The sequence below is a fragment of the Ursus maritimus genome, unplaced genomic scaffold (assembly GCF_017311325.1).
Source record: "Ursus maritimus isolate PB19 unplaced genomic scaffold, ASM1731132v1 scaffold_35, whole genome shotgun sequence".
Classification (NCBI taxonomy): Eukaryota; Metazoa; Chordata; class Mammalia; order Carnivora; family Ursidae; genus Ursus; species Ursus maritimus.
Genome location: NW_024426119.1, coordinates 24,066,203 through 24,088,742, shown reverse-complemented (window position 1 = coordinate 24,088,742; position 22,540 = coordinate 24,066,203). Strand labels below are relative to the sequence as shown.

At 41.0% G+C, this 22,540-nt stretch overlaps 1 protein-coding gene across 3 annotated transcripts in view; it reads left to right on the top strand.

Moving 5' to 3' along the window:
• The window catches only part of GALK2 (galactokinase 2), a 105,181-nt gene that overhangs the window by 53,376 nt on the left and 29,265 nt on the right, over positions 1–22,540 (top strand). For all 3 annotated transcript variants that reach the window (XM_008705944.2, XM_008705943.2, XM_008705945.2), the window contains exons 6-7: positions 14,879–14,977; positions 16,649–16,801. In XM_008705944.2, coding sequence (XP_008704166.2) covers positions 14,879–14,977; positions 16,649–16,801 — 252 coding nt within the window. The remainder of the gene's footprint in view (positions 1–14,878; positions 14,978–16,648; positions 16,802–22,540) is intronic.

Below are 22,540 nucleotides of genomic sequence, written 5' to 3'. Positions count from 1 at the left end.
TTCTATTAATTTGACAATTAGGCTTAATCCAGGGGATTTATTCATTTATCCACATTTATTTAAGAGTTATTATACCTAGGTAGTACTGATCCACCGTTTCTCTTTCCTTTCCTATAGCTAATGTGCATTTTGAGTAGTTGGAGTCTGTGCAATATACTGTTGTTAAAAATGTAAATATAATCCCTAGTTTCAGGCATTTGCACCAGGTGCTGGATTCCTCCTACGTGCCAATAGGCTTTGTCTGTCATATACATATGTGAAAGCATGTCCCATAAATCCAAGCCTACATATTCATAGAGTTGTCACACTAATGGGACGTAAACACTGTCCCTCTTGAGCTCCAACAAGAATTCTCTGAGTTTTCATTTTTCTTACATTTTCAGGCAAAGGAGTTATTACACAGGGAGTTGTTCAAGGAACAAAAGAGGCAATGAAACTGACATACTCCTATAATACATAATTGGCTACCCAAAATGGTGGTGTTTCTAAAGGTGCAAATCTCCCTTGAAGAATGTGAAAATATCTTTTTTATCTCTAATTGTAATCTTTGTACTTGTGTAAATCTCATGCTCTTTGTTTTTTTTATTTTCTGCTTCCTAATTTTCTTTCCACTGGAGAAAGGAAGCTGTTGTAAAGTGGTAAAGTAAGAGTTTTTGCTCGTTGGCCAGGAATTTAAGATCAATAAAATATTTTCTAATTGAAGTGTTATAGTTAAAATTTGTACATATTGACTGAAAGTAATGGCAGTAGGAATACAAATAGTTTTCAAGTGTGAGTTTTAGTTTTGAGGCCTGTTCATGAGCTGCAGGTTCCTAGAATCATGAATAGACATGGGAAACACAGCATACCATCTTAAATGGGTACAAAGATATTTTTAATAACTCCAGGTTTTTCCTGATTTCATCAGAAATGATTATAGATTCCTTGAAAGTTATTTTTCTTATTATAAAACAATGTATTCTCATTATAGAACAACGGGGAATTTAAAAAAATTAAGCAATATTTATTGTGCATTAACTATGTACTAGGCTTTTATTTTTTATTTTTTTATTTTTATTTTTTTTAAAGATTCTATTCATTTATTCGACAGAGATAGAGACAGTCAGCGAGAGAGGGAACACAAGCAGGGGGAGTGGGAGAGGAAGAAGCAGGCTCATAGCGGAGGAGCCTGACGTGGGGCTCAATCCGATAACGCCGGGATCACGCCCTGAGCCGAAGGCAGACGCTTAACCGCTGTGCCACCCAGGCGCCCCTGTACTAGGCTTTTAAAATCCTTGCAACAATCCAATCAAGTGGGTAATTATTATAACTCCCATTTTGTAGATGAGGAAACTTATATGCTTTAGTCACTGTGTTATACTGAGTAAGTACTATGATAGAGTGGAGAGTTAGAGTATGTAACTCAATTCTAGGAGGCCATGAAAATTTCCCTGAGGAGTTGCTGCTTGAATTTAGTCTCAGTGAAAGAGCAATTCGCCATAGTTATGAAGACAAGAAGACCATAGAATTCCAGTGTCATTTCTTCACCTGCTTTATTTCTAGAACCTATAACAGTGCCTTTCCCACAGCTGGCACTCAATAAATATTTATTGAATGAATGTAGGTGGATCAGCATTTTCAAAGACATAGATGCATAGAGAGTATATTCAGGAAATTGAAATTAGTTTACTTGGACAGAAGCACAGACTATGTGATAAAAGTAGCAAGAGCTTATGGTAGAAGAAATAAGCAGGGGTCAGATCATGAATTTATTGTTATGAAAATACAATAGGGTACTTATTTTGGTAGCACATATGTAATAAAAATCGATAAGCTAAAAAGGAGATGATTTGGAGCCAGGAAAGGATAAAATGCGATTGTTTTATGTTTAATTGCTTAATTTAAACAAAATGTTTAAAACTGTTTGAATGGTTGAATATTCTTTGGGCTTTTGTGATGATAAAATATTTTCAAATGCAAATGTAGATATTAAAACTCTTGCTTGCGAGATAAAAAGCGCATTCAAGGGATGTGTGCTGGAATGCAAAGGTGGGTTTATCACTTAGCCTTTGCTGTGTAACCCTCTGCAAACTTAGTGGTTTAAAACAACAACCATTTGAGCTGGGTTCAGCTTGACAGTGCTTATGCTTGTCTTGGCTGGGCTCATTCACACATCTGCTCTCAGCTGCTGGACAGCTAGGCAAGCAGTGCTGCTTCTGGGTTGGCTGGTTTTCAACTGGGATGATGGGGGCAACTGGGCCACATGTCTCTCATCATCCACCAGGCTAGCCCAGGCTTGTTCAAATGAAGATCTCAGGCTTCCAAGGACGGCAAGAGGGCAAGCTCCATTTATGAAAGCTTTTCAGAGCTGTTTGTGTCACATTGCCACATATCCCATTGGCCAAAACAAGTTACATCCTAGATTCAAAAAGTGGAGAAATAGATTCTACCTTTTTATGGGAGGAGCTGCAAAGTCACATTGCAAGGGATTGGAAATAGGGAGAAGAAGGATTTGTGGCCATTTTGTCTACAATAATGGATTATAGCTGGGATTCAGGAATGGACAGAAATCTGAATGTTGTTAGATTTGCCTCTGTCACTGCCTTGCTTTCTTGTTGCCTGTCTGTCATTATTCTGTATCTTCGGACCAGCTTCTTGTACTTCTCTGGTCCCTATGGGTAAAAAAAAAAAAAAAAAAAAAAAATTGCTGACAGCCCCTAAGATCATATAGAACAGATCCAGATATCCCTGAACGGACTGTCCCTTTCTCCATTGGGAAGATTCCCTTGGAGAAGGGAATCTAGAATCTAGAAGGGAATCTGGTTAGTTTTCCTTCAGTAAACTGGATCTGTGAACTGTGGTGGTGGTGGTGGGGGGGTTGGATGTTTGTATGGAGGTGGGAGATGGGGGATTACAGTGTGTGAATCTAGCATTCAAGAGTTATATTACTATAACCTTGTGGTAAGTTGGGTTGGGGGAATGAGAGGGAGAAGAAAGGGGATGGTGCCCTCAGAAAAACAGTAGATACTGGAAGTAGGTGGCTAGACATCTCATAGGGGTCCATTACACTGAGTTTTAGAAATAGTATAGAAAATTCAGGGGACTAAGAATAGTGGCTAAGACCTTGGAGGAAGAGTGTAAGAACTATTTTTATTTACATCACTTTTGACATCAAATGTATGGGTTTTTTCTAACACTAACCAATTCTCCAACTCTGTAGACACCAACTGGGTGCTATTCAATTCAATTCAATTCAATTCAATTCAATTCAATTCAATTCACTCCAATCTACCTGGAGTTAGCATCAGATTACATAAATTAAGGACTCAGTTTTACAAGACTGCCCCGCCCTTCGGATGCCAGTTGCAACTCCCAATTGTACCTGTACTTCTGACTAACCAGCTCTAAATTCAGGGGTTCCACCAACCCTCTCCTCAGTTTCAATAATTTGCTAGAATGACTCACAGAACTCAGGAAAGCCCTTTTCTTATTATTACTAGTTTATTATAAATCATACAACTCAGAAACAGTCAAATGGAAGAGATGCATAGAAGAAATATGGGATGTGGGGGTGGCAAGAGCTCCTGTGCTTTCTTTGGGTGTGCACCCTGCCAGCACCTTGATGTGTTTACCAACCCAAAGCTCTCTAAACCCAGTCATTTAAGGTTTTGTCCTATGTGCATAGTTATTCTAATCACCTGCCAACCGGAGCAAAATTTTGCTCTTCAGCATTCATAGGAGACAATTTTCTAGCCTCTGGTTGAATATCCCCAGTGATCTAATTGCTTCACGAATTAGCCCTTTTTATTCTTGGACCACTTTAGTCATTGGAAAGATTTTTCTTATATTTAATCACAAGTTACCCTTTCTATCTGAATCCCCAATTTTATCCTTCTTTTTCTTTTTTCCTTCTTTTTCAGTGGACTGGCAGAAGACAAGTATCTTCTTTTTTCTTTCTTTCTTTTTTTAATTGATGTATAGTTGACACACAATGTCACATCAGTTGCAGGTGTACAACACAGTGATCAACAACTCTATGTGTTACGCTGTGCTCACAAGTGTAGCTACCATTGTCACCATACAACATTATTACAGTACTATTGACTATATTCCCTATGCTGTACCTTTTATTCTCCTCACTTATTCATTTCATAACTGGAAGCCTGGATCTTCCACTCTCCTTCACCCACTTTTCCCTTCCTCCCACTCCCCTCCCCTCTGCCAACCACCAGTTTGTTCTCTGTATTTATGGGTCTATTTCTCCTTCTGCTGTTAGAGTCTTTCAATGTTTGAAGGAAGTTCTTCTGGTTCCTCTTACTCTTTCTTTAGGTCACATATCCAGTATTTTTTCAACTGTTCCTTCTTACTGGACCTCATTGCTATTTTTACTTTCCCTTCTTAGTATGTCCTATTGTCTTTCATTGCCCCTCTTAACATGACTATTCCACCTGATGCGTGTTACGTCTCAATTTTTTCTTTTATTTGCTCCAAGTGCCTATTTATTTTGAAGAAAATCTTAAGAATTATATGACCAAGAATATATATTCAATAAGGTTGATAAATTAGGTACAGAAAACTAGGGCAAAGGAAAGAAATGAAAACACACCTGTTAATGACTGCTAATTACTTAATATAATTGTAAAAACTGTTAGTTACTTAATGTAATTGGGTTTTGTTTAATAGTTTACTGAGATTCCTGGAAGCCAAATCAACAAGGAAACATGGTAAGTTATGTAGGTCTTGTGACCAGAATACAGAAATCATTGCAGGTCTTCAGAAAAGGCTATGTTTTCTCTGGGGGTATTAAATTCTAAAACGTGTTTCTTACATGGATTCTTTATAGCACCCAAAACATAATGAGAATGACCTCTCCATCATTCTGAAAAAATGCAACAGTGATGTTCACATGACTATTTCTTATACTGACCTTTAGTAGATGCTCTTGGCATAACATTTGAGCACAATTCAGTAAAATCAATTTACTTTCCCATAACAACTCTTTTAACACTCTCCACCATTTCCTGACGCTAAAGATTCTTCCCACTTCATATCATAGTCTTTGTGAATTGAATATTGTACGCATAGAGCCCTTTCTTCAAGGCAGATGTGTGTACCCAGTTATGGGTTTGGTTGATTTTGGTGATGATCCATGGCACTTATTTTTTCATCTTCGGTTTGGGCCCATTTCTGTATAGTTGGAGTCATACTAGGAAAACTAACACGTGTTAATTTTAACAATTATGATTATGTTGGGAGGGAGGTGTAAATCATACTTAATGCCCGGGCTTCTTCTTTACCTTCTCCCAGAGAGTGCAGATTGGTTTAGAGTAAGAGTTACTGCAGTTGGGACCTTGAGGTTGGGACAGGCCTGTGCTGCTCCAAACTCTGTAGGAAGAACCCTCCCTTGGGGAATGGGAGCGTCCTTTTGACCACGGGAAGGGACGTGCAGTTCCAGGAAACACTTGCCAAACCACAGAGATTGCCGGCCTACTGCCCATCCATTATCATCATCATCATTTAACGTCTTTCAAAGGTCAGAGCCAAAATAAATGGTCTGTCAGCCAAGTGAGTGACACCAGTCTTTACCACAGGCATTGGAGGCCCTTTTGGTATTTAGTAGCAATGACTTGGGTCATATTCTTGTCTGATTCCATCAATCTGGCTGGGCTTCTGCTTTCTGCTATCTTGCCACATTTTTTTTTTTTTTTTTTTGTCAGTGCTCTCACTGCCCCCCCCCCCGCCCATAATAGTTACTTGGTATGTGTTTGCTGCTTTCTTTCTTTTTTTAGAATTTAAACAATGAAAGGGGGTGAATTAATTGTGCTAGTGAGTAATAAAAGTACTCGGGGAGGCTTTTTGGGGGCTGCTGAATTTTGGGCTCTGGTCCCACCTCTGAAATTCTGCTCCCCTTGGGGATAAAGAATAGTATTGTGGTCAAAAGCATAGAGCTAAAACTCCGAGTTCAAATCTTGACTCTGTCACTTAGTAGCTGAATAATCTTGGGCAATTTACTTAGCCTCTCTGTGCTTCAGTTTCTTCATTATGAAATAGATTTAGTGATAAAAACCTCCCTCACGAATTTGAAATTTGATAGTACATGAAAAGTGCTTGGAACAGTGTCTGTCTCAGTGCGTTAGCTGCTATTATTATTAGGCTGCAGAAATCATACCAAGATGTCAGCCTTTATATTGAGATCACTCTGGGTTGAGGCTGTTTGGGAAGGAGGAGCTTGGGATTTTATTTGGAGGTGGATAATGGGAAGCCCCGCCCCCCCCCGCACCCCACTCTCTAGACCATCCAATGAGATGGATTTTTTTTTCCTCTGGGGATAAAGTGGAGTGAAATTATGATAACACAGAAGTGTCTGCATCCTAGGGCTCATGGCCAACTTCATTGTTCATTCTAACGGAAGGGATGTTCAATTTGGGTATGCATAAATTTTGCTCCATCTGCTTATGAGAGCCCAGTATCCAGGCATTGCCTCTGCTGCCTGAGGCAGGGGAACAAGGTAGCCTCGTGCACTTTTTTTTTTTAAGATTTTTAATTTATTTATTTGACAGAGAGAGAGCGAGCCAGTGAGAGAGGGAACACAGCAGGGGGAGTGGGAGAGAAGAAGCAGGCTCCTAGCGGAGGAGCCCGATGTGGGGCTCGATCCCAGGACTTCCGGATCACGCCCTGAGCCGAAGGCAGACGCTTAACGACTGAGCCACCCAGGCGCCCCGCCTCGTGGACTTTAATCCAGACCTATCTATCTGGCTCTGAATCTTAGGTTAGATTGTTGTCCTCTTTGAGTCTCAATTACTTTCTCTGTAAAATAGCAATTATAATTCTGATATTTCAGGGATGTTTTGGAGACTAAATCATAAGGCATATGTAAAATACCCCACATAGTGTCTGACCTTAGAAGACATTTGCTGTGTTAGCTTCCTTCCCTTTCTTCTGATTCTTCTCTGTCTGTTAAATTTATTAAGAAAACCTCAATGTAGGAAATAATTTAGAGGAGTGCTTTCAAATTTAATGTGGGGGGGGGGGACTTGTTAAGCTACAGATTCTGATTCAGTGGGTCTGGGGTGGGGTCTGAGTCTGTGCTTCTTATCAGTCCCCAGGTGACACCAATGCTGTGTCTGAGACCCTCACAGTAGCACAGCTCTGTATTTCCTCCCTTCGAATCTCATTATCGCCTTTTAGAGTCCTGTTAGTCTTTTAATAGTCTTACCACACACATGCACTTCTAGGATCATCATTTGGAGAAATAGCAAAGACTATATGTTATCACTCCCCTTAGAGCATTCTCCCTCCTCCAGCATAGGCAGCGATGGTGGAGGTCTAGGAGAAACCAATCTTAGGCATTTTGTTAGAATCACCGTGAATCTGGGATCCCAAACTGTGTTCCATAAAATACTGTGCTTCTGTCTGTTGATGGCCTCCTTTCTGAATCTGGGTCCCTTCATGATGCAGATTGCAGGTCAGTTAGGTTGGGGAAGTTTTCTGTCTGTCTCTTTAGAGTTTGGAGGGAGTTGACTTGAAGACTATGCTTTTGCCCTCACTAAGCACCTTAGATATTTTTAGAGCTATGTGTTCCAACTACTAGCCTTCTCCAGGTTTATTAGATTATGTTCTCTCCAATGCACACAGATGGAGGAGTCTACTTTTTTTTTTTTTTTGGTTATACACACTTGTGAGTGCTTATGGCATATTCTTTCATTGGTTCTAGATTTTATCAGGGTTTCAGATTTACTTTTGAGAACCCTCCTCACTGTTGTTTCTCTGTAGCATTGGATCTTTTTTTCTTTTTTTAAAGATTTTATTTATTTATTTATTTGAGAGAGAGAGAGAGATAGTGAGAGAGCTCGAGCAGGAGGGAGAGGGAGAAGCAGGCTCCCCTCTGAGCAGGGAGCCCAGTGTGGGGCTCAATCCCCGGACCCTGAGATCATGACCTGAGTTGATCCAGGTCTGAGCCATCCAGGCACCCCACCTTGGATCTTTTAAATATTTTAACTCCTTCTTTTTTCTTCCCTGCATTACTTAGTGGAACTTATTTTAACCTGAACCATCATCAGGGTCAGATGCATCTGCTGTGTGCATTTTAGGAACTGACCTTCATTGTCCCCAGGCAACTTTTCTTGAAGTAAAAAATGCGAAGGTGACTAATCTCTTTGGGTTACATCCCTTTGAGTTAGAGATGTGGAGAAGAAATAATGCCACCACCTCCTCCTCCTCCTCCTTTTTCTTCTTTTTTTAATTAAAGCAAACTTTTTTTTTTTTTTTTTTAGAACACTCCAAAGTGTCTACAAGTTAGAGCTTGGTCCTCAGCCATGTTACAAAACAAAGCAAGTCTACATCAGTCTCTTTTAGGGTTTCCTTGGTCCTATTTCATGAAGGGTTTCTCCTACCAGGCAGGGCTCTACCTAATAGGTTTGCCAGTTTGGGGAATAATTTGAAAATAGTCCCACATAAGAACTCAGGTATTTTGAAAGTTAAGATGGAAAAGAATTGCAGGGGGAGAAAAACAGGGAAAATATCTGATATAAAGAAAAATCAGAGGAGCCATTAATATTTTCACCTTATCTCGATGCACACTCAATAATAAAGGACAATTTACAAAGGCAGGTCTGTGGAAATCAGGACTACTTGTAGCTGAGTTGTTATTGCCCTAGGGCCTGAAAGTGACCTTGGCTGGGAGGGACCTGACCTCACTATTCTTCCCCCACACTTTCAGTTTCCCATTTCCTGCCAGAGCTCTCTGTTGGAAGAACCCGATGGGAAGCAGAGTGCATAGGAACCTCTTTTTTTTTTTTTAAGATTTTTTTTTTTATTTATTCGACAGAGAGAGAGAAAGCCAGCAAGAGAGAGAACACAAGCAGGGGGAATGGGAGAGGAAGAAGCAGGCTCATAGCGGAGGAGCCTGATGTGGGGCTCGATCCCATAGCGCCGGGATTACGCCCTGAGCCGAAGGCAGACGCTTAACCGCTCTGCCACCCAGGCGCCCCTCATAGGAACCTCTTGATACAGTTCATGCTGGGCAGCCTCCTGCGGCTGATAGCAGGAGGAAGGTGGTTTGCACAGAAGACCGAGAGGGGCAAACAGAGCTGACTAGCACACTAGTTTTACACTTTCTTTTGAAGGACTTCTTCACCTGAAGACAATATCAATATTGTGAACTCCTTGAGGGACACTGGCCTTCCCTCTTATATGTGGGACACTATTTAAAGGATTGTTGAGTAAATGAATGGGACTGTTCATTTCCTTCCTTTATCTTGAGTTGCACTTGGGGTGGCCAACAATAGCTGGATGCTACTGTCTTGGTTAAGGTCTTGTGTTCTCAATCGCAAGGCTTCTCATAGTCATGGCTAACTGACTCATAGAGATTAGCACTTCCTGCTTGTGGAATTACTCTACTTTTAACAATCATATTAATAACAGTGCTAAACAAAGATAGAATTTACTGTATTAATATCTTGAGTCTTTGTTTTATTGTTGTTTTTGTAAATATCCAGATTTAGCTAGACATTCATGAATCTTTAGCCCTTCTCAGTGACTTTTTAAAAAAGATTTATTTATGTATTCTAGAAAGAGGGAGAGAGAGAGAGAGAGCGAGTGAGAATGTGGGGGGAGGATCAAGGGAAGGGGGAGACAAGCAAACTCCCTGCTGAGCAGGGAGCCCAGCGCAGGGCTCCATCCTGGGACCCTGAAATCATGACCTGAACCAAAATCAAGAGTCAGACGCTGAACTGACTGAGCCACCCAAGTGCTCCCCCTTTCTCAGTGACTATTAACTAACCCTGTTATTTCTTGTCTTAGCAGTGCCCCACTGGCCAGCAGATGGGTAAGCTGTTTAATTTGGGAACCTGTGTGACTTTTGATTCTTTCCCAGGCTGCTTCAAGAGAAGAACACACAAAGGGCTAAATTAGCTTAACCTTCTTCAGTAGCTTTAAAAGAGGGTCTATGAATAATGCCAGGTTTCTCTTAACTGTCCAGAGAGCAGGAGGCAAAATACAAATGAGTTTATTAGCTATACATTTTGGAAAAGTTCATCAGGCAATCAAATTGTCATCCCTAATGATTCTCAGACATTAGTATTTTGCAGGAAGGGATGGAGCTAAATGCTACAAGTGAATAGTTGGGAGGCACCTGGGGTTCTTGCAGTACTGACGTGTAAGGGCAGGAGAAAATACATTGGTGGGGAGGGGAATGAGTCCCTTTCCACTTAGAGCTTTGCTATTCTTGCCTGAGGGTTCTCAGGGCTTGTGTGTGTGTGTCTGTGTGTTTGATGTGTGGGGAGATAGAAGTGGGGGAGCCTCAGAATCCCTTAAACAAAACATCTAGGAAAAAGATAACTTTATCCTTTGTTAAATTGAATTGTGTCCTCAAATCCTATTTGATATTTCTTTGACATTCTTTTTTTTTTTTTTTAAAGATTTTATTTATTTATTCGACAGAGATAGAGACAGCCAGCGAGAGGGGGAACACAAGCAGGGGGAGTGGGAGAGGAAGAAGCAGGCTCATAGCGGAAGAGCCTGATGTGGGGCTCGATCCCATAACGCTGGGATCACGCCCTGAGCCGAAGGCAGACGCTTAACCGCTGTGCCACCCAGGCGCCCCATTTCTTTGACATTCTGATAGGTTTCTTTGCATACACTTTGTTAATGTGTTTTTGACAGATCCTTTTTATTCTCCTGATATCATACTTCAAATCTGAGTGGAGTATTGATTTAGTTCTTTGCAAGGATTATAACTTTTGGAGGACTTTTTTATAGTTCTATTTCCAGGGTCCCCAAAGACAGAATAGGCATGGCTGGCTCATATGTATCCCTCACATTACCCAAAATGACAGGTATTCTCTGCTCCCATTTATACCCCCTGCTGTTAAGGTCCCTCTATTAATGGGTTTCTGAGTTTGGGTCATGACGTCTCTGGCTAAGGCTATGGACTTACAGAAGAATGCAATTTCCCCCCCCCAATCAGGATTTGAGATTTAAAAAGATTTCTTCACCTGTCATAACCATTTTGGATTTGACCTTTTTGCTTTTGGTATGGGGGTGAAGGGCTAGGGCCACTGGAAAACATGCAGGCCTGCGGTTGAAGTTCCTACTACAAACATGTTTTGTTTGGCAGGCAGGGACCCCCACCCCAACCCTAGTTAGACTGAACTGCTTCAAATGGAGCACACACTCTCCTGTTTGTCTCAGGCTCTATTACTACCTGTTGTTGAATTAGTTCTCCTGGGGGCATCTGGAATCTTCTACATTCTGTCTTTTCCTAAACACTTTAAAAAATGGTTCTGTTTTCCAGAATAATGATACCTGTCTTTACTTTTGGCTTGGGACTTAGCTACTTGTGTAAATCAAATGGTTCTTTATTCATTATGTACAAATAATAAAATTTATTAGCTTAAATAAAATTTAGAGCTTATGAAGTATTTTTATTTAATTCATTGGATTAGCACAGTAATCCTGTAGCTAGGGAGGTGGGTCTTTTTCTCTGTGTTATAGATGGGAAGTTATATAGCATGGTGATTAAGAGTATAGGCTCTGGAGTTAGGCGATTTGTTTGAATTTCACCTTTTGTAATTGCTATCTTAGTCTCAGCTAATTAACCCGCTCAGTCTCCTCATCTGTAAAATGAGTATATACTACCTATCTTATAGGGTCATTATAAGAAGTAAATAACTCATACAAAGTAGTTAGAACAGTGCCTGGCATATAGTAAGTGCTCAATAAATCTTAACTGCTAAAACTATTATTATTATTATTATTATTATTAATAGTATATGAAGAAATGGGAACTTGGAAAAATTAAGAAATCTACAACAGCTAGTTGGCGAGCTTTGGGGCTTTAACCAAGGTTTGGAGGTACTGGTTTTTTTTCCTCCATGTTTACTACTGATTTCCTTATGAGCTTTGGGGGGACTGTAAAATGAATCACCCTTTCTTTCATTTTTTGGCTTCCTTATCTTCATTTTCTTTTGTTTCCTCACATTTAGAACTCTTGGGTATTGTCTGTCCAGTCATGGGATCCATCTGTCAAAATTCAGCAAAGCGTAGGGATGTCCACTTCCCTGCAGGTGGACTCTCCTTGACACAGAGCTGCTGGGGGCTTTCGGGGTCCCTCTGAGTTCTGTCCAGATAGATAGTCTGGAAAAATTTACATCCTGTTTAAAGTAATATTATCCTATTATTGCCACATGGAAGACATTTTTTTACTTTTTATTTTTTTAAAGATTTTATTTATTTATTTGGCAGAGAGATAGAGAGAGCCAGAGAATACAAGCAGAGGGAATGGCAGAGGCAGAGGGAGAAGCAGGCTCCCCACTGGGCATGGAGCCCGATGTGGGGCTCAACCCCAGGACCCTGGGATTGACCTGAGCTGAAGGCAGATGCTTAAACATCTGAGCCACCCAGGTGTCCCTGGAAGACATTTTTAAAAATAATCAATAAGCATATATTTCTCAGTGCTTTAGTTTCTTTCCTCTTAAAAGGGAGGATACTTAACTTTTGGTGATCTCATTTGTCATTTCACATCCCTTTGAGATAGTGAAAAAATAGGTTCTATTATCTCCAGGGGGGTGGGGCCAGGAGAGGACTAATGAACGCCAGTGTGAAAAGAGTATAGGCTATGGAGTCAGGCAGATGAGGTTCAAAGGGCTTTTCCATATTCTGTTATATGTCTCCAAGTCCCATTTTCCTCATCTGTGTAAGGAGGATAACCAGAGGAGTTACTGCTCACAGAAGAGATCATGCCAGGTACTTAGCATGTAAATGTGGCTGTTATTGATGGTGTTGGGGGGGTAACTTTTCACACTGGCTGAGGGTGACAGAGGGACTCAGGTCTCATCATTCTTATCCAAATGCTATGTGGACATCTTCACCTGGGTATATTGTTTCTTTACACTTTAAAATCTAGGTGTTTTGACCCTTTTGTTACTTTCTTTTTTAATGTGCCTATTATGGGCAAGTCACTGGCTGTGTGTTTAGCAAGGCCATGCGCAACGCCCATTACATCAAAGTCCAAAGTTTACCTCGTGTCACAAGGCGAAGTTAATGTTAGTGAATCCATATGACCAACAAGGACTATGACACAGAATCTCTCAGATGGTATTGGGGCAGCTATTTCAGAAAGTGAAAGCAGCAGGTATTTATTGTTTACTATGTTGCTCAGCCTTGTGTGAAGTTGGGGACATAATAGAAACACCAGAATTTGTCTGTCTCTTATAAGACTGACAGTTTTCCAGGGAAAACAAATGTGATTGAAACCTGACACAATTAAAGAACAGTAATAAACACTACGTGATTCAGTCACATTAGTTAAGTGGGCTGTCATAGACTGGTGGGTAAAAAGACAAGTAAACCCACAATTAAAGCATGATTTGATAAGTGAAAATAGAATAATTAATATACAAGGAGGTAGAGGAGGTGTTATGTGGTGTGTGTGCATTTAGGTGGTGGTGTGGGCTCCAGGGAGAGGCAATGCTTGAGTTGATTCTGAAGATTAGTGGGGGATGCCGGAGAGAGGAGTATTGAGTGAGGACCAAAAATCACACTTTGAAAGAGCTTAAGGGTGATAAAGAATAGTATTTGTTCAGTATTCCTGATAGTCCAAACTTAGGGTTTCTGGGGTTAGTGGTAGGAGAGCAGGCCGGAGAAGTGAGTGAGAGATGTCGTTAAAGAAATTGTGTCTTTATGGACTAAAGACATGTTGAGAAGTATGAGCATCAAGGTGTTGGCAACCAGGCAGGCCAGAGATGATGATCAGTGTTGCAGAATGATCACTCTAGGAGGATTTTCCAGCAAAAACAGGTAAGAAATAATAAGGGCCTGAATCAAGTCTTAGAAGAAACTAAAATGAATGAATGGATGGATGAATAGTAGAGCGAGTAAATGGATGATATTAACTGTAAGTTAATGTTGTAGAAGTTCAGAGAAAGGGGATGCCATAGTAGGAACAATATTTGAGGAAGACTTTATGATGGGAAAAGATTTGAGTGGTCAGCCCAGTGACTTGTCCATAGTAGGTAGTTGGTAAGCTGGGTATTGACTGGCTGTAGGATTAGTATGAAAGACGATAGGGAAATACCAGGTTGCACAAATGTGTGAGATGGTCAAGGAAACAAATCTAATTGGAAAAGGGTGGTAGATAATATGATTTCATATGCAGATTAGAAGGCTTTAAAATGCCAGATTGAGGAGCTTAAATTTATTTCATTAATCAGTAGGAGGCCATTAAAGATTCTTAAACACATATTTTGACATATTCAGTTTGGATTAGAACTGTGTTTGTGTGTTGGGTCTCTTCATCATGGTTGGAGGAAGATGCGTCTGGGGAGATGATGCTAGTTCATGATCTTTCTTGATGAAAGGGATGTGAAATGACAAGAATTTCATGATGATTCTTACATTTAATGGAAATGCCACACAGACAGCATTACTTTTGGACTGGTGGGTAAAGTTGCATGACCCCACTTTGGCTGTGTGGAGACTAGAAAAGTCCACTGTGGGGAAACAAAGGAAGACCAAGGAAGGAAGAAATGAGTGAGTACCCATATGAGATTTTTGGGGATATGAGATTTTTGGGGATAGTAGTCTAGAGAGGGATGGAGCAAATAGAAAGACGGAAGAAACCGCTTGCCCTGTGGAGTCTTTTATGGAGAGCAGCTGTGTGGCACGCACAGCCAGTATTTCATTCCATCCCACTGCAAACATTAATTCATCATGGTTTGTTTTCCTACTGAACTCAGTGGTAGTCTTAGAGTCCTCGTTAACACAGTGCTTCAGGCAACTTTTGTCAATTGATCAGAGTTGGCACTGGAATTCAAACCTATCTGTCACACCTGGAGTAAGAAATGAATGAGAAGTAAATGATGACTGTACTCACAGTGCAAATCAATTTTTACTTTTTCAGGTGGAACTTGCGGAAATCTGTGCCAAGAGCGAGCGTTATATTGGCACTGAAGGAGGAGGGATGGACCAGTCCATATCATTTCTTGCAGAAGAAGGAACTGTATGTGACACTGAGCTATTTGGAAATATCAAGTAGGGAAAGTTCATTTGGAGAGGTTCTGGGCAGTCAATTCTATTCGGTTCTATTGTAAATGGTATTTATCATCTGCTTTATAATTCAAGGCTGCTGCCAGTTCACCCATCCTGTTTCATGTTGATCACCTCTTCCTTAGGCTTCCAGAATCCTACCTCAGATCTCTTTTTCTCTTGTGCCTAGTTTTTTCCCCCTTCTATTTCTCTTCATTGTTAAGATGAGATTTCTCAACTCCCTAGTTATTGGGACCACCTTTCCCGGTCTTGTCCCAAATCACTTCATCTCATGGCATTTTCATAATCTCTTGTTGGTTTTAAACCCAAATGTTAACTTCTCTTACTACATATATTCACAATCCCTCTTTTTATAATTTACTCTTTGGTATCACTTTTCTCTGTCAACATTTTTGGGGCTTCAGTGGTGGGCAAAAGAATGTTGACAATAAGCCAGGGATGAATTCTTTAGCTGGATACCACTTCCCCTTGGCTATCAACTCACTTAGGCAGAGTAGAGGTTTTGGTTGTTGCCCATAAACTGCCCATTTCCATAATAGAAGCAGACATTTCTCTAAAATCTTTTCTTAGTTTTTCATCAGATTCCTACAAGCTTGGCTATTTTCTGAGCACACCTGGATAGATTCTTACTAAGAATCTTTATTGTTGATTCCTCTAAGCCAAAGACATCAACCATGAGGAAATGTGGTTTAATGTTAAGAAAATACTCTGGGTGTTTTGGATGAGACCTGACAAGCAAACATGGTGGCAAGAGTGCCAATGTTAATGTAAGTTAGCTATAGAGTCTGAACGAAGTCCAAATTCTTTGAGCTTGCAAAGCATTTCATGATCTGGCTCCTGCTTTACCTCTGCATTCTACCCTCTCACCAACCCTCAACCCTCAAACTCTGAGCTCCAGACAGATTTCAATACCCAAAGCTTTATTTTTTTAAATTTTTTTTTTAAAGATTTTTTATTTATTTATTCGACGGAGATAGAGACAGCCAGCGAGAGAGGGAACACAAGCAGGGGGAGTGGGAGAGGAAGAAGCAGGCTCCCAGCGGAGGAGCCTGATGTGGGGCTCGATCCCTTAACGCCAGGATCACGCCCTGAGCCGAAGACAGACGCTTAACCGCTGTGCCACCCAGGCGCCCCAATACCCAAAGCTTTATTAACACCTCATTTTTTTCCCCCCTCTGAACTTGTGTATGCTCTTCCCTCTTTTTGATATCCTATTTGGGTCAAGAAATCCTCTGTTTACACAACTCCTGCTCATTCTTTAAAACTCAGTGTAGATTTCCCTTTTTTCAAAGGAGCCTGCACTAGGTGATCAGATGTTTCAACTATGTGTCTATAAAATACCCTGTACTTTGCTACCATTGTAACACAACCTAGAAATGTATTTATGCACTTGATTGTCTTTACTGCTAGATAGTAAGCTCTATGAGGGCAGGGATAGTGTCTGTTTTGTTCACTGTTGCACCTCCAGTGCCTAGTACAGTGCCTGAAAGTCAATAAATAATATTTGAATTGAATGAGTGAATTTTTACGAAGAATATTTGCTAAGGTAAATAAATAGATAAATGATTAAACATTTTCTGAATTCTAATACACTATATCTCACCTGTCATTTTTCTTCCAACAGGCCAAGTTGATAGAATTTAGTCCTCTGAGGGCAACTGATGTGAAACTCCCAAGTGGAGCAGTATTTGTGATTGCCAACAGTTGTGTGGAAATGAATAAGGCAGCAACTTCTCATTTCAATGTCAGGGTGATGGAGTGTCGGCTGGCTGCAAAGGTATGAACTTGGCAAACTTGGAGTGAAACTTGGAGTAGGCTTTCTCTTGTCCTTTTTCTCTGCTACTTTGTCTCTTTCCCTGAAGCTTAGGGCACCATTCTGACTGCGGCAATATTCTAAACGAAGGCCTTTGGATAGAGAGCAATTTGATTCCAAACTCAGGAGATAAATAAACCTATAGGTGTGCCCTGCAACCTCAAGGTATTTGGAAGTTATACGAACTTCACAGTTGAGTCTTCTAGGATGGCACTGGGGAGAAGAGGATAGTTTATGTCTGTGAAGCATAGGCAATGGGTTAGGTAAGGGTGGAGAAAGCTAGTTGGAGGAGATTGATGGGAAGTGACCATAACTGATCCTGTTTCTTTGACAAATGTGATGGTAGCCTCAACAGCTTGTCCTCTCAGATGCACCATTTTTGTAGTGGGCCATCACTGGTCACTCTAAGAATACAGGCTTGATGTAATGCCCTTGTGCCTAAAAGACTTTTACATGTGTGCAAAGGAAACAGAAACCAGAAGGGAGTCTTGACAGCTCTCTGTTCCACAGTTTAGAAGACCCTTGCCAGTCAAGCCTTAAAGCTACTTAGGAACTATTCTTCGAATATCTGTTGTATGACTAGGAGCATGAAGATATACAAAAGGATGTAAGATATAAGAATAGAGAGAGTAGAGAGGAGAGTTAAAATTAGAGGATGTGAAATAGGAAATGGTTAGTATGTGATCAGGTGGTATGTAAGCAGGTGTTCCCAAAGTGACACAGAAATGAAATGTTGTGGAGGATCCAGAAGGGTACATGGTATGACCAGAAAGTTAGAGATAACTAAGGCAGGGAGCCGGGGGGCTCTGGCTTAGGAGCTACACCGTGCTTTCTCCTAGCTAGAATGATGCTTTAGAAATTTAAATCTGATCAGATAATTCCTCTGCTTTACACCTTTCAAAACTTTTTGATTGCATTGCAATAAAGTAAAAGTCCTTATCACTGCCTAGAGAGCCTTGCAAGATCTGATGCCTGTGCAGCTCATACTCTTCCTGTCTTAGCATCCCCCACCCCCATTGCACTCCAGCCGTAATGCTCATTCCCACCCCAGGGACTTTGCACATGCCCAGAATGCTCTTCCCCTAGCCTTCTTTGAAGTCTCAGCCTAAATGTCCCCCAGGAAGCCTTCATTGACCTCCTTACTTCCAGACTAAGGTAAGTCTCCCTTCATATTTCATAGCTCTTGAACTTCTCAGTTACAGAATTTATCACAATTGTTTAATGTCTGTTTCCTCCTTTTGATTCAGTCTTATCTGAGAGCCAGTTTTATCTGTGCCCATCTTGCTAACTTTCATAACTCTAATGCCTGGCATAGTGCTTAGGCCGAAATAGGCACAGGATAAACATTTGTTGAATAAATGAATGACTATTCCCTGTGTTGCCTGCCCTGTCGTATTTATTTTGCTCACTTTCACAATATTGTAAAAGTGTATATTGGACTAAATTCTCTGGACATATGTAAGGTGTGGTGTCATCCATTGTGACTGACTTGCCACTTCACCCTACTCCCACCCCCTGAAGTTGTGAAGTTAGGGAGAGTAGAGATATGATGAGCCAGAAAAACAAAAGTTTTTTTTTTTTTTTCTGGAAATTTTGGCATTAACGTTTTTTAAAAATCATGATTTAAGTGTTTAAAATTGGAATTTACTCATTCAAATAATTTCTAAAAATTATGTAAAAGAAATGTTTTAATATTAAGCTCTTGGCAGTGTCTGATCAGTGCATATATGAGAAGTAGTGCAGTAAACTTTTTTCAACATCAAGGCTTCAGTGAACTGTTTTTTCCTTTAGGACAACCTTCCTCTTTCAGGAGATGGAAGAAATTAGTGTCTTATTTGTTTGAGGGCTTATTCGTGCCGACTTTACTTTTGAGATTAATGAGTAAGTGTTGCCTTCCTGAGGAGACTTCAAGCATACACAACATTGTTTTCAGAGTCTTATCACGAAATGAGATAGCCTCTACGAGATCTATGGGTGGGCTCAAACAAGTAGGCCATGGGAAATGGGTTCACCCTGTGACTACTGTCTTCCTGCGAGGCAAGGAGAGAGGAATGCGGTGGTGGTGGTGCTGAATCTCTAGAGAAAATTATCAGGATGGGGAAATGGTCTGAGAGTTAACTGGAAAAAAGGCATCTCTTTTGGGAGCAGTAGTATCTGGAAACCCTAATCCCCTGCAGAACCTTCTCAAGAACAGGAGTAGACAGCTCCATATGAGTCTTAGAGGTACTCTGCTCAGTGAAGTTGGCATCTGAATTTTGCTTTCTGCTGCACACTCCTCCCGGTTGGTGCATGCTCTGAATTTGGCTGTCTTTAAAAATAGGGAAGAAAGGAAAGTGAAAGACTTGATCAAGATGGAAAATGTTTTTTAAATCATGTTGCTGCAAACCACTAGAATCCAAGCTTCTGTATAATAAATCAAGATAAAACTGCTAATATGACCTTGATGTTAAGACTACACTTTTGCCTAGGGGGGCACCTGGGTGGCTTAGTCAGTGAAGCGTCTGACTCTTGGTCTCAGCTCAGATCTTGATCTCAGGGTCGTGAATTCAAGCCCCACATAGGGCTCCATGCTGGGTGTGGAGAACGAAAGAAAGAAGGAAAGAGAATGAAAGATTAAAAAAAGAAAAAAAGAATACACTTTTGCCTAAGAACATAGGTTGGAATTCTGCTAAGCATATTTTCCTTCCAATATGGTTCCATTCTTTTATTTATATGTGAATGAATATAATATTTGTTTGGAAATGGTCTCATTAAATTGGGAAATAAACCTCCCATGTAAAAAGTAAAAAGGTAAGGAACATTGTCTTGATCTGGACAAACTTTCTGTTTTCAGACAGTAAAAATGAAGTGTCAGGGCAGACATGACTGATCAGGAGAGTTCAGGGATCAGATGGAGGTCTACACAGCAAAACTGTAACGAATGACACTTATTTTCCCACTCCTCCTAGCTCTCCAAGCTCCTCTTACGAAAATGAGTACCTTTTGTATCTACTTAACACAGGGAAGTACACTGAACCAACAAATACGGTTTTTTTTTTGTTTTACTTTAATGTTGATAGTTTCACCTATATCCTCAAGTCTCCTTTCTGTCTTTCATTCTCCCTCCTCCTCTCTTTCTAGTAGCTTCCAAAAACTAATTGATGCAGATTCATTGAAAGTCAGAGCCTTATAGAGCCATTTGAACTAAAATTAAGAACATTTCAAAGCAAACTCAGTAGAGATTTATAATTGTTACTTACGTAAGTGATACTTTTAAGTGAAGCACATTTTTATGTTCTTAATTTAACAAAGTGGCCAGAAATCTTTAATGAGCACAAATTTTTCATACTTTACACACATTCAGTGGCTTAAACTTTTCCAGAAATGTTTTATGTCTTTGAAAGAGAGTATCCCTTAATTCTATTGGGGGATAAAATGTGTGATGCCGATAATGAGTATTATGGGAAGTCAAAAAGGGAAGAGGAATTATTCCATTGCTTTTGCATACCCTGAGCTCCTTGTGGCAACAAGTGAAGCAATGAAGGAGAGAGTTTCATGCGGTCCTTTGGAACTTCAAGGAAATTTTATAATGTGATTCTTTACAGAGCCTGTCTAGTCAGGGGCCATCACTCACCCAGTTTTTTTAGCTCCTCCCACTTAATGGTCAACATGGAACTTATTCTCTGTCTAGTGATAGAACGTGAGAAGTGGGCATAATGTCAAGGCTTTGGCAGTTCCGTTGAGTTTAAGTGGAGGAAAACCAAAGAATGCGGCCAGTTTCGCTCAGCACTGTTGGTTCAGTAGAGCACACTTTGCCAAGACTCCAGTGTGGAGTAGTCCCAGAGTGGTGGGTCCGAGCTGCAGTGTAGAGAAAGCGCATGTGGGGGATAGTGTCCATGGGTTTAGTGGAACCAGGTTGTGGCAGGGCCTCCAGTGCTGCACTAAGGATCCACCAGGCTCGGTTCCGGAAGCAGTGGGCAGCTGCTGATGTTGTTAACAAGGTATTAGACGTGTTAACCTGGCAGCGGGAATTTTTGCCTTGGTGGAAGAGAAGTGAGGATGGGATAAAAAGGGAGGGATACGAGAGAAGCTATGACTGAACCTAGTAAAGGGTCGGTATAAAGCTCTCCATGATTGGGTATCCGTCCTCCTTTCTCCATGAAGCTTTCCCTGACTACCCTCCCCACTCCCGTTATGTTAAATGTCCTTTTATGTAATCTTACCACCTCCTTTATTTTTCCATTATAGCAGTTTACCACAATTAGATTAAGTTCTTTACTGTGTAATTTTTATGGAACACCTGTCTCCTCTGGTAAGCTGTGAGCTCACTGTGGTCAGGAGCCACGTGTGCTTATCCACTGTTGTGTGCCGAGGGCCTGGAGAGTGGTGGGCACTCAGCAAACACTCATTGCATGCAGGCATGCATCAATGAAGGAGAAATGTTGAGTTGGTAAGCTGTAGTTTCAAGCTGAAATGATGGGGTAGAAAGCATAGTGCTGTCACTGGTAGGTTTAGAGAAGGTTGGATGGAAGGTGACAGGAAAGTGAGAGGCGGTGACGTTTCCCCACGGAGTTTTCTCCTCCGTGGTTAGGAATACATCTGAAGGCTGTCCCCCTGGCCCTCACATGTATCTGTGCACTTGGGGGACAGCCTTCAGATGTATTCATTTGGAGGCAATAGTCGAAACCAAGAGCTAAAGTTCAGTTTGCTGAGGGAAAGAATGTGTCAGGAAAAGACCAGAAGGCCAGGGGTTAAACTTGGAAGGTGACTTTAATTAGGAAGTAGGTAATGAAAGAGGAAAAACGAGTCATGGAAGGAAATGGTGGAAGGACCAGAGAGGTGAGAGAGAAACCAGGAAAATTCAAGACTACAGAAGCAATAAAACAGGGAATTGGAAGAAGGTCAGTACTGAAGAGTACCAGAAGCCACTGCCTTGTTCAGTGCTAAAAGGACTGAGAAAACTCCAGTGGCTTCAGAAGTGGTTTGGGAGGTAAGGAAAGACCTCTGGGTGGTCACACTCAATAGTGAGAGTGGCTACCGAAGGCCTAGACTATGGGCCACTGGTAGTTAGTGAAAGGTGGGAGAGATGAAGACCAGTAGCTTTAGCATTAAGGATTTTAAGACAGCAGACATCTGTATATGTTTGAAAGCACGGAAAAAGGGGTCAGGTGGGTGAGAACTAGCTAGAGAGGCAGGGGAATATGGGGAGGGAAGGAAACTTGCCCTTCACAAAAGTGCCTCTTCTGGGCCAGGCAAGGTGCTAGATATTTTTATTGTTATCTCATTGAATCTTCACAGTAGCTTGTGAAGTAGGTTTAAGTATGCCATTTTACACACTGGGAGTGTCAGGCCGGGGTAGGTGGTGACCTGTTTTAAGTAAGTGCACGAGTTCACGTGTGCCTTCACCCCTGCTCTTTCCATTGTGCCCGTGGGAGTTAGGCGTGGATGAGATCCAGACACCATGCTTGGGGACGCCAGGATGTGCTGAGGGAGCAGTGAGAACTGTAGTCGATCCGTTCTGCACAGTTGTGCAGGTTTCTTCAGATTTATCCTGTAGCCTGCACACTGAGCGCAGACAGTTGACCATCAGGGAAGGTCAACATCGTAGTGTTTTCATAATGGTTATGAGTAGAACGTGCACATGGGAGTCACCAGCCACTATGAAATACTGGAGAACGGTATGGGGGACATAAGCAAAAAGTAAAGTCTTCACGATAAAAACAA